Source organism: Bufo gargarizans, chromosome 4 (genome assembly GCF_014858855.1).
Source record: "Bufo gargarizans isolate SCDJY-AF-19 chromosome 4, ASM1485885v1, whole genome shotgun sequence".
NCBI classification, from domain to species: Eukaryota; Metazoa; Chordata; class Amphibia; order Anura; family Bufonidae; genus Bufo; species Bufo gargarizans.
The window spans coordinates 363,068,504-363,081,178 of NC_058083.1; the positions used below are offsets into that span (position 1 = coordinate 363,068,504).

At 44.8% G+C, this 12,675-nt stretch overlaps 1 protein-coding gene across 2 annotated transcripts in view; it reads right to left on the minus strand.

Annotated features, from left to right (window-relative positions):
* The window catches only part of AHCTF1 (AT-hook containing transcription factor 1), a 253,355-nt gene that overhangs the window by 10,104 nt on the left and 230,576 nt on the right, over window positions 1–12,675 (minus strand). For both annotated transcript variants that reach the window (XM_044290344.1, XM_044290343.1), the window contains exons 30-33: window positions 11,080–11,179; window positions 3,008–3,081; window positions 1,991–2,145; window positions 150–1,725 (exon numbers count right to left, since the gene is read on the minus strand). In XM_044290344.1, coding sequence (XP_044146279.1) covers window positions 150–1,725; window positions 1,991–2,145; window positions 3,008–3,081; window positions 11,080–11,179 — 1,905 coding nt within the window. The remainder of the gene's footprint in view (window positions 1–149; window positions 1,726–1,990; window positions 2,146–3,007; window positions 3,082–11,079; window positions 11,180–12,675) is intronic.

Sequence of the window (12,675 nt, forward strand, 5' to 3'; positions counted from 1 at the left end):
GGACAAACATGATCAAAGAGTGAGAAAACACCTAAAATCTTCACATAAATTTTACTGTGATTTCAGATCATATTTTCTCATTTTTCAGCCTAAAATACCCATAAACAAATATTATGTTGCAAAATATTAATATGTTTAAAGAATCAAACCTTTCACATTCTTTCTACGTCTTGGTGTAGGGGTAGAGAATACAAATTCAACAGAAGTGGTTTCAGGCTTTGAAACCATGTTAGATCTAGTTCTGGTTAAACGGGTTGTTCTCTTCTGCTCCTCTGCAACTTGAGGGGAATCCTCTACATCTACTTCACGGACAGACTTTTTTGCAGGAGTGCCTGCAACAACCTCTTGTGTTGTTACATTATCTTCATCAGTACCTTTTTGATCTATTTGATTTTGTGATCTGATTTTAGACCATCTTAAAGACACCTTTTTAGGAGAAACAGGTGGGCTGGCGTCAGTTTTGTTACTTGTATGAAGGGCACCAAGCTCAAACTGTTTGACCAACTCATTCACAGCACGTTTTCCTCTTCGACCTCTTGTAGGTGTAGTAACAAGTGGTTGAATGTCAACATTCTCAATGCTTTGTTCATTTTCATTCTCTTGCGCCACTTTAGATGATCTAGTAATTCTGGTAGGAGTTGTAGGTATCTGTTGATCCACAATGTCTCCCGTGTTTCTTTGATCATCCATCGCAGCAGCTTTTCCTCTACGCGTTCTGGCAGGAGAAAATGGCAGTTTTGTTACAGTTTCTTTTGTGACTGCTGCATTTTCTGTGGACTTATCAGAAGCCAAACTTTTTGTCCTTCTGGAAATTCTTGTGATAATAGGTTGCTGTTCCTCTTGTAAGGTTGCTAAAGCTATACCAAAGTTTTCTGGATTATCTTTGGCTTTTCTACCACCTCTTTTAGGAGTTGTGGGAATTGGAAGTTCAGAATCATTATTGGTGTCTGGTACCTTTGTAGTTTTCCTTACACTTCTGCGAGGAGTTGGAGGTTTTATTAATGTAGTCTTGTTTTCACTTGGAGAGGTCTGCAGTTTATCTGAATCAAGTTTCTGCTCATCCGATTTTTCAGGTGGTGTTATTATCCTTATGAGAGTATCAGCGGTAAGATCTTCATGGTTTGTTTTGTTCACTTTCCTTACAGGCGACCTAGTGACTGTGTGCACATTTCTGAGTTTCTTTACAGATTCATTTTCATAATGTGAATCGCTAACTTCTGCTACAAAATCCTTACTTCTGGTTTTTTTGAGAACATCAAGCACGTTTTCTGCAAGGGCAACCTTGACTGGCTCAGGCATATAAGGGAGTGTTTCCGTAATCTTAGCCCCTTCCTCAGTGCAACCAAGAATCAAGTTACTTTGACAACTTTCAGCATTACTAACAGCATCTCCTAAATTAATATTTTCATCATTAGGCTCGCATGAATCCTCTAATGGTTTTTTTAAAGTTTCACCACTAGGTTGATCTGCTTTCAATGGTTTCACCTCTGCATAGTCCTCATCCCCAGGATCTCTTTCAAGAACCAATGAAAAATTATTCGGAACTACAGAATGTTCGTCTTCGACATCTGTTGTAGCATCCACAGAATCTTTATCATCATTAGCAGATTCAGGATAGTTACAGTAGTCATCATCAACCTTATTCTCCTCAAGATTTACTGAAGCTGCAGGCTGATATGTTACTTCTGGTTCAGGGACTTCAATATCCACTTCGTCATTCAAATTCTACCAAAATAAAAAATCTAATTAGCAACTTAATGTGTAACAGTTATAAAAGTGTGTTCACTTTCATTTCTGATATACCAAAATCAATTGAAAATAAAAACTAGCATCTTATAGCTAAAAAGCTTTTCATAAGGTTTAAGGTGCACACAGATGTTTGACATGCAGAAAACATCAGTTCTGTCATAATAAATTCTTAACTTCACAAAATTCTGCTCCCACATTCATGATAAGTTTAGAAACATTATTCAACAAATTATTATATCACCTGAACTTCCACCGTTCCGGTGGCAGCAGTAATTTCCTCAACAATTAGAACATTTTCCTCCACGATCTGCAGCTGAGTTTCATGGTCATTTTCGGTATCAAGAAGTTCAGAATGAGCATTGTCAATGTCTTCGCTGTCTTGAACACTAATCACTGCTGTAAAAAATCAAATTATAATATATTTCTCAATACATATAAGGAAAACAATGCTACAATGCTTAGAAAAATAAAAAGCATATTAGCTGCTGAAACAAATTATATATAGGATATGGGAGAGTGACAGGCACACTTGAGACCACCACTCTGAAATGTCAGCGCGTAAATACCATAAAGGTACTATAAAAATGGCATTGTAAAAGTATTCTATCGCAGTTTATGGAATAAGTTGACTGATGGCAGATTTTATTTTGAAAAGTTGATCTGGAGTGTTTTTTTTTTTTTGCCAACGTGAGATATTGTAGTTGAAAAGTTGTTCATGCCGAAAGACAGATCTGCACCCAATCAATAGAAGCAAAGACTAGCCCTTAAATTACAGTAGAGATTACATGGTGGTATATTGTTAATCTTATGGTATTCCTGGTAAACTTTACTGACCATCCATGAATGGCAAGTTGTTTAGGGAACAGCCATCTAAAATCCTTAATGTATGGCCTTTAGTGTCCCTTTAGGCAGGGTTCACATGCAAAATTTTGGCTACAGTTTAGGCCAAATTTATATTTTGTGGGGGTAAAAGTTACAGTAAAACGTGACTGCAAGTTAAAAAAGTAAATAAATTAACATGTGAACCAAGCCCTATTGTGCACATTCACACACTGGATTTTAATTTGAAGGTTTTGCAGCAGATCAATTACAATGGCTGAAACATGCAGGATTTCTGTTTGGAACAGGAAACAGACATCATGCTGGACCTAAAATGGTGTGAAAAACATGGACACCGGTTATTTAGGCAAATGCTAAACTATTTATGTAGCAATTGTACAATTTTCACTATCTTTGCATCGCGGCATTCAGAACTTACAGACAGAGGTTGAGGAATCTGGTTTCATCTCATCTTCAGTAGCCTGTGTGCAGTCTTCCACTGGAGCTACAACACTGCAAAAGAGAAGATGTATGAGAGATGTCAAATAACAAAATAAGAATTTACCCTTTAATCCCTTAGTGACCAGCCTGTTTTGGGCCTTACTGACCAAGCAATAACTTTTTTATTTTTCCATCTATATAGCTGTATGAGGGCTTGTTTTTTGTGGGAAAAATTATAGTTTTGGGGGTACACAACTTTCTCATTAACTCTTATTAAAGGGAACCTGTCACCTGGACTTTGGGTACAGAGCTGAGGAAATGGGTTGCTAGATAGCAGCTAGCACATCTGCAATACCCAGTCTCCATAGCTCTGTGTGCTTTTATGGTGTAAAAAAAACGATTTGATACATATGCAAATTAACCTGAGATGAGTCAGAGCTTGAAAAGATGACTTCTCTGTTCACACAAGATATGACTTCTGTTAATTTGCATAAAAGGCGGGAAGTGCAAAAATGCGTAATACTTATTGAATTAGTCTGAAATTAAATTGAAATTAAAAAAATGAAATTAAAAGTGTAATTTATATATGTTTAGGGTAACACAATGAACATTTAGAAACTCTCAGTGAAGGTAGCATAGTAGAGGTGACAGGTTCCCTTTAACTCTTATTGGGTGGGAGATGGGGGGAAAAACAGTTAAAAAAAATTTGCATTGCCGCTTCCCAAGACCCTTAATTTTTCATTTTTCTTTCTATGGAGTTGTGTGAGGTCTTTATTTTTGCGGGATGACTTGTATTTTTTGTTGGTATCATTTTGGAGTAAACTACGCTTTTTGATCGCTTGCTACGTTTTTTTCGGTGGCAACTAAGAATAAATTAGCAATTCTGTCATTGTTTATTTCTTACAGCTTTCACGGTAGGGGATAATTTACGTGATATTTATGTAGTCCGGGTTGTTACGGACACGGCAATACCAAACATGGGGGAGATTTTTTGCAATTTTTTTTATTGAAAAGCGTATTTTCAATGGAAAAAAGCATATTTTTTTATGACTAATTTAATACAGGTGTTTTTTTTAACCACTTAATAGTCCCACAAGGGGACTAAAACAGACAGACTGATTTTAAAATGTAATGCATTATCCCTATAGTTCATTGCATTTTAATGCCAATGCTATACTAACACTTACAAGCAGGTTGCGCCAGAGAGAGAAACTATTCGAGGCAGACTTGGGGCCTTCCCAAGACCCCAAGCCTGCCATTACACACATCGGCAGATGCAATTGCAGGGTGCCGATACCGGGCACCTAAACAGCCAGGATCGGCACTATTGCCGCTCCAGGCTGTTAGAGCAGGACCGTGGCTCTCATGTAAGAGCAGGGTCCCTGCTACATTGGAGACCCGTGCAGTGCTTAGACTGGGCCACCGTAAAAAAGCGGCAGCCCAGCTTAAGGCCCCATAGAGTATTCCCATCTCTGACATCTTACTGAATATGTAAGACATTGCAATAAAATAAATTTTTGCAAATAAATTCATTTTTCAAAATATACTGTCTTTTACATTTCCTGATCTTTCCACCCAGGACTGCTCTCCTTGTACATCTGCAGTTGCCCATGGTTATGGCCACTGCTGCAGTCCAGCAGCGGTGGTCGCGCTTGCGCTGCTTAATAGACATTTCACGTGGAGGATGAACACAGGCTTGAGCATGCGCAGTAGCTCAGAGCCCAGCCACCTCTCAGTAACCCTATAGAGCTGACTAGGACAGCACTAGCGCATGCTCCGTAGCATCTGAGCGCCCTACTCGGCTCTAATGTACTAGCAGATGGTAGCTACCAGTACCATTATTGGAGTTGTCACACTGCACTTGCTCCAAACACGCTCATCTCTGATTTCAGTGTATTCTCTGGAGCACAGAATTCCTAGAGTAAGGGTACTTTCACACTAGCGTTAGAAGAATCCAGCAGGCAGTTCAGTTGCTGGAACTGCCTGCCGAATACGGAAATCCGTATGCAAATGGATACCATTTGTTTCCGGATGACAAATGCATTGTCATCTGGAAAAACTGATCCGGTATATTTTTTTTTCCACATTTTTAAAGGGTCTGCGAATGTGCAGAACAGAAAACCGGATCAGTCAATGTGGCAATTTCCTGAACACGTGGTACCATTTCAATGGCAAGTGTTCCGGAATATTGGCCGGAGAAAATATTGTAAAAGGGACGGAACGGAAGACATGTGCTGATGCATACTGAACGGAATGCTTTCCATTCAGCATGCATTAGAACAAAACTGATGTGTTTTTTTTTTCCAGTATTGAGCCCCTTATACAGAACTCAATACCTGGAAAACTAACGCTAGTGTAAAAATACCGTAAGGGGGACAGAAGCCCAATACACAAAGCATGTTTCTTTCCTAGGGCACGGATGAGAGAGACCAGAGAGGTGCGGGGAGAGGGATATCTGCATGGGTGAATTATTTTACAGATGAGTCCTGCAGACTCACGGCCATAAATTACGGCTACACAGTATGGTGAAGCTGCTCCCTATTTTTATTTTTTTTATTTCGATCCATTTCAATGGAAAAATCAGTGCGGATTCTGCTTCCACTTTTTTTCAGCATGTAAAAAAAAAAAAAAGAAAAAAAAGTAAGTAAGTTCTGGTTCCAATTGAAATGAATAGGAGGGTTTTTAAAAAGGCATTTTTTGCACAGATTCTGAACATGAAAAAGGTGTGAAAAACAGCACCAAAAAAGGTTGTGTGAAAGGGCCCTACACTGCTGCCTCATGTACATTGACAGAAGCAAGCAGGGTACTTATTAAGGGGGTCATTTATGAAGCCGAAATAGGTCTATATTAGGCATATTTCAGGTGCAGATTGAGGCACAACGGTTGGTTGTGCTGCAATCTGCAACTTTTCCCCGCTCATGCCAGGTCTAAAAAAGTGGGCAGGAAAGGGGATAAGGGAGGCAGGTCAGTCTCAGTTGTCATTTTCTATGCATGTTTCAGGCATAGAAAAAGGTCTAAATGTAAGGCAGCAAGGAAGCAGTCTTACATTTAAAACTGCCGGAGGGTCCGGCGAAGTTATGAAGAGCCCGGCGCCTGGGTGGTATTTTCACAATTTGTCAAGTATCTACTTTAGAAAATGTGTTGTTTTTTTTAAACTTTACATTGGAAATTTTCACAATTTTGACAAACACTTGGCAGTGAAAGGCTACAGACGAGTACCTGTCCACTCCCCTAACATATCCTTTTAGTGCAACCCCAACAAAGTTAAGATGCTGTGTAATATGTAAATAAAAACCGAATGCAAATGATTTCTAGTTCTCAAGAGATGGATATTTTATTCACAATAAATCACATATCAGATGTTGACCATTTCATGAAAAAAATTAACTCAGAGCTTGATGGAAGCAACACATTGCAAAAAAGATAGGACGGGTCAACAAAAGGCTGGAAAACTAAGTGGTGCTAAAAAAAAAAAATTGCTATCAAGTCACATGACTTGGGTCAAAGAGCATGTTAAAAAGGCAGAGTTTCTCAGAAGCAAAGATAGGCAGAGGTTCACCAATCTGCGAAAAATGAGATTTTTATAGAACTTACCAGTAAAATCTCTTTCTCGCTCTTCCTTGGGGGACACAGAAGACCTTGGGTATAGCTCAGCTCCCTAGGAGGCGTGACACTAAGTGAAAACTGTTAAGCCCCATCTCCAGCAGCTATACCCTCAGCCTGGAGAGAGACTGCCAGTTGCGTGTCCAAGTAGTGAACAAAAGGCAACGACTAACAGCGGAATGAAGTCAACTACCCAACCAAGTCCATAACCGTGTAGAAACCAATCAATGAAGGGAGGGTGCTGTATCCCCCAAGGAAGAGTGAGAAAGATTTTACTGGCATGGCTCGAAGGGGGCAGCCTGGAGTGCCGAGAGCACCACCCCTTGGAGGAGTGTCTTGACAGGCCCCAGAGGGCCAGGGGACGCTGGAAGAGGATAGACAGCACAGACACCTGACCCCTCATAGAACTCAGGCCCAGCCCCAGACCGGACTGGAGTAAAGACACAACCATGGGAAGTGAAAAACAGAGCCTCACAGAATCCCAAGTAAGCCGTCCAAGTCAGATAGTAGATCCTGGATGAGGCAGGCTTTCAGGCACAGATCACATCCGAGGAAAACCCCCGTCGCGTTAAAACGACGGTCTCAATAGCCACACCGTTAAACAGAGACCCTAAATGCTGGTGGAAGATCGGTCCCTGAGAGAGAAGATCTTCCCTGAGAGGCAGCGGCCATGGCGCGTCTCCCAGGAGCAGCATCAGGTCGGCGTACCAAGACCGGCGACGCCAATCTGGAGCGACCAGGATCGTGGAAATGCCCTCTGCTGCAATCTTCCGAAGAACCCGAGGTAGGAGGGGAATGCGCGGAAAGACATACTGAAGGGAGAACTGGTGCCACGGAAGAACGAGGGCGTCTACTCCGGACGCCCTCGGATCCCTTGCCTGGTGGGGAGCTTGAGATTGAACCTGGAGGCCATGAGGTCCACATCCGGGCGACCCCAACGAAGACAAATGGCCTCGAACACGGCCGGGTGTAGAGACCACTCACCCGGGTCGATAGTGGTCCGGCTGAGGAAGTCCGCCGCCCAGTTGTCCACCCCTGGAATATAAATTGCCGACAAGGCCGGAACGCGAGCTTCCGCCCAAAAGAGAATGAGGGTAACCTCTCGCATTGCTGCGAGTGCACCCCTGGTGGTTTATGTACGCCACAGCTGTGGCATTGTCTGATTGAACCCGGACGGGTGGCCTTTTAGAAGGGGAGAATGTCTCAGTGTCTGAGGGACAGGAGAATCACCCTCAACTCCAGAAGTTTGGATTCCGATAGAGACCAAGTGGATGGACCGGGGTGGGGGGGGGGTTTGGGTTGGGTTTGAAGGATTTTCCCTGGAGAGGGGTCCCCAACCACCAACGGAGGGAGGCCCGAGCTCGAGGAGGTAGATGAAAAGGCCAGGCCAGACTCTTCGGTGACCTGTCCCAGGACGAATGGATCGCCCTCTAAAAGATGCAGGAATGGAAGTGCGCAAATGGAACTGCCTCGAAGCAGGGGACCATTTTCCCCAATATCCGCTGGATCGGAGGGACGGACAGTGGTGGAGAAGACTACTGCGAATTGACCGGTGGAGGGCCAGACTCTTGTCCGTCGGAAGACGGACCTCCTCCGCCTCTGTATCCAGGAGCATCCCCAGGGAGATCAACCATCTTGAGGGGGTCAGAAGACTTGGGAAGATTGAGAAGCCAACCAAACCGCGTCAAGGTCTCCAGAGTGAGACCCACGCTGTCGGATGCCTGAGAAAAGGAAGGTGCCTTGACGAGAATGTCGTCCAAGTTAGGTAGCAGAAAAACACCCCTGGAGCGGAGCAAGGCCAGGACAGGGGCCAGGATACTGGTGAACACCCGAGGAGCAATCGCCAGACCAAAGGAGCGGGCGACAAACTGACCAAAGGGGTGGGCGAAGTGAAGGAAGCGATGACAGAGCGACCGGAACGTGAAGGTAGGCGTCCTGTATGTCGATTGAAGACATAAAATCCCCCTTCTCCACAGAGGCCACCACGGATCGGAGGGACTCCATCCGGAATCTCTAAAGACTGAGAAGCCGATTCAGCTGTTTCAGGCTTCAGATCGGCCGCACTGAACCTTCCTTTTTGGGAACCACAAAGAGGTTCGAGTAGAACCCTTTGAACCTCTCTGTCGGAGGCACGGGAGCAATGACTCCCTTGTCCACAAGTGAGTGAATGGCAGCGGAGAAGGCGGCCGCCCACTCGGGGTCCCGCGGAGGACAGGACCGGAAGAAACAATCCAAGGGAGGGACGCCAACTCGATTTTGTATCCAGAGGATACAATTTTGAGCGCCAAGGCGTCGGAGACGTGAGCCCACCAGACATACCTGAAGAGGAGGAGGTGGCCCCCCCACCCTTGTGGGCGCACCTTCAGGCGGAGGGCTGCTGGGCCATGGAAGGGCGCGCAGGCTGAGACTTGCGCCAGGTGGGTTGTGCCCGGAAAAAGGGATTCTTACATCTATCCTGGGAGGAACTGTCCGCGGTTCGAGGCCCGGAGGGCTTGCGAAAGGACCAAAAACGGGATGAACCAGAGCAGCCTCGAGGGGCGCTCTTCGGCCTGGACTGGGAAAGGTGGGTGCTTTTGCCACCCTGGCCTCCAAAATAAGTTCGTCCAAACGGGTCCCAAATAAACAGGAACCCGCAAATGGCAGTCCAGCGCCCAAACCTTCAGCCAAAAGCTCCCTCCTGACGGAAACGGCCAGGGCAGAGGAGTGCGCTATGAGGGGCCCCCGCATCAAGAGAGGCCTCACAACCATCAGCTCAGCCAAGGAATGGAGGTCCTGTATGGGGGACGTCTGACCCCAATTCCTGTTCCAGCTGAAAACCCCATTCGGAGACCACTTTACCTGCCCAGGCGGATGCAAATACCAGTCGAACTCGAGGCAGCAAGGATGGCTTTGGAGAGGGACTCTGTACGACGGTCCTCAGAGGACTGAAGTGTGCAGTCATCTTGTACAGGAATAGCTGTGTTTTTAGACAAGGGGCCACGGGAGGGTCAACCTTAGTCGGGGACGCCCATGTGGCCACACAATCAGCTGGAAAGGGATAGCATATGTCCAGCTTCTTGGGGTGGTAAAGGGGGCGTCAGTGCGAGCCCAAGCCTTGGCGACCACCGAAGAAAAATCGGCATGGAGAGGAAAAACTTTAGAGGCCTGCTTAAATAGTAACACTTAAGGTGCCGCCTTTAATGGAGAGAGCCGGACATGTGGAGCCAGCGATGGAAGACAGCAGCCCGCCGGAATCCGACTGAGCAAGTAAGATGGGGAATGAAAGATAAGAGAAAACCCCTGCCTGCCCCTAGCACTAACTTCCAGGCCCCGAAGGTAGGCGTACTGACATGCAGAGAGCGCTAACGATGAAGGGAGGGGGAGCTTAGAGGCTGGAGCAGCCACCCCTCTCCATCAGCTGTCTTCACCCTCGGTCTATTCTAGCAGGGTCGCCCCAGTGGCAGGAAGCTGGGCAAGGGACTTGGCGTGCGGGCGACCCTTACGCTGGCAGGATGCAGGGGAGCTGGGCTGCCCTGGTCCACCTTGTCTTCTGTGGGGGAGGCAGCAGTGCGGGTGACCGGCACTGGCGCAGCTCGACCCCGGGAGAGCAGAGAGGTCCAGGTGTCTCTGGTAACTCTAAGGAACAAAAATTAAATTAAAATTAAAAAAATTAAATTAAAATTAAAATGGCAAGGAAGAAGCAGCCCTGCGGAGCAGGGAATGTCTTGCCTCCTTGGACACTGGCAGTCTCTCTCTCCAGGCTGAGGGTATAGCTGCTGGAGGAGGGGCTTAACAGTTTTAACTTAGTGTCACGCCTCCTAGGGATCTGAGCTATACCCAAGGTCTTTTGTGTCCCCCAAGGAATATGGGCGAGAAAACTGCATCTAAAAATTGTGGAGCACCATGGAACAAAAAAAATCCAACGAAGACAAGGTCTGTGGAGCAGCAGGAATTCTACATCAGACAATAATGCACTGCTCTCCTAAATCTCCAGCAACTGGCCTCCTCATTTCTTAAACATTTACAGACTATTAAAAGAGGGGATGCTACACAATGGTAGACATGGCCCTTCACTAACTTTTTGGGAGATGCTTTCTGCTATCAAGTTCTAAATTTTTCATGAAATAGTAAAATGTCTCACTTTCAACACATAGGTGTTCTAGTGTGAATAAAATATAGGCCTATCGATTTGCAAAGCTTTACATTTGTTTATTTCCATTCATTTACATTTTCCACAGCAAACTTTTCGGCTCAGAAAATAGAATAAAAATCTACAATCATAAAATAAAAACAGATAGTGTAGACAAGGCATGCTCAACCTGCGGCCCTCCAGCTGTTGCAAAACTACAACTCCCATCATCTCCTGACAGCCTACAGCTATCATCCTACAGAAGGGCATCGTGGGAGTTGTAGTTTTACAACAGCTGGAGGGCCGCAGGTTGAGCATGCCTTGTGTAGACTATATCAATTATGATTATGTACTGGTACCTGTCAACCAGCATATCAGGGTCTTGTTGGACTACTGGTAACTTCTGTGGTACTTCTGGTTCACTTTCATGCACAAAAGGATCTTCTGTAATTACATTGTCTGAAGAAAAAAAAAATAATGAATTAAAAACATAACAAATCAATAAATTAGGTCCTTGTCACCTCTCCAGACAGGTTGTTTTAATAACTACTAGCATTGCCAATGTATTAACTCTAGAGCATACATTCTTATGACAATGGGGGAGATTAAACAAATCACAGTGGTATTATAGGGTTACGAAAAGTATTAATATAATAAATCACAGAGAGAAATGACTTCATTTAACACACAACTTTTACTAACGTTGGTTAAAATATTACCCCATCTTAGTATGAGTGTAAGGCTACATCAAATAAATAGATCAGGCCTTACTTTGCACGTATCAGGATAGTGCAGTCCGATGTATATAAAAAATAATGGCAACTTACAGTTAGATGTCTGTGGACCTGACCATACGGTGAAAGAGGTGGTGGAGAAGAGGGGAACAAAATCCCTAATACGCCCCTCAATGTACCCCTGCCTACAGGCGGAGCACCCGCCCCGAAAGGGGCGACCCCACCTCTAGGTGGCTAAGCCCTCGCTGTCGCCTATTACCACCCTGCATGTAAGGGTTATTGATGTTCGTCCCTTATTAGCAGTTTGTCCCGACGCGTTTCCCCAGAAATTGTAAAGACTGGTTCATCAGGGGACTCAGGATAGATGATCAATTGTTGCAGGTTCCATTAATCGCCCATCTGATATTAGAGGGCAAATTTCTGATCATTATATAGCAGACCTCCTGGTATCAAAGTGCATTGGTATTACTAGATAGATGATTCAAATACCTGTTTTTGGCACCTAGAAGTAAACCCCACCTCCTGGATGGCCCTATGACTGCCCTGGTATCGAACACAGCACCACTTTCGGTACTTGGAACGCACGCGGCGCCAGGTGGAACGCACATGCGATTCCAATACCGGAAGTGAGTGGGCGTCATTCATACGGGGGACATTAATCATCTCCAAGCTGTGTGTGACTTTTTGAATGCAACTTTTTGAAAAAAAATTACAAAAGGCCTGTTTTTACACTGCCCTCGCCACTTGCCCAAAAGCGGGCGTGACCAACAAGATAAATTTATCTTCATGTACACAAGTTTTCTGGTGCAAATGAAGCCAGGAATTTACTGCAGCTCAAAAATTAGGCACATCCTCTGGCAACACAGGGGATATCAAGCACAGAAAGCACCAATCTCGATGAATGTCAGGTGCCTGCTGTTTTACACAGCAGACATTCCCTAGAAGAGTCAGTGACTGAAGACAGCTACATGCTTCCGGTGATAGGACTGCGAGAGCCGTTTGGTTGCCATGGTAGCTTGGGGCCTTAAGAAGCCTTCCAGGCCTGCCATAGTTACAGTGGCTCTCCTGTTGAAGGAAAAATAAAGCACTTGGGGAAGAAACAGAACACTTATCTTCAGATCTGTCAATTCCTGGGCTACTGCTTTTCAAGCTACCTGATGCATGTTGTGCATTTGATATGGCACCTCCAGCTGCACTCTGGTTGGCCAGTATGCCACTAAT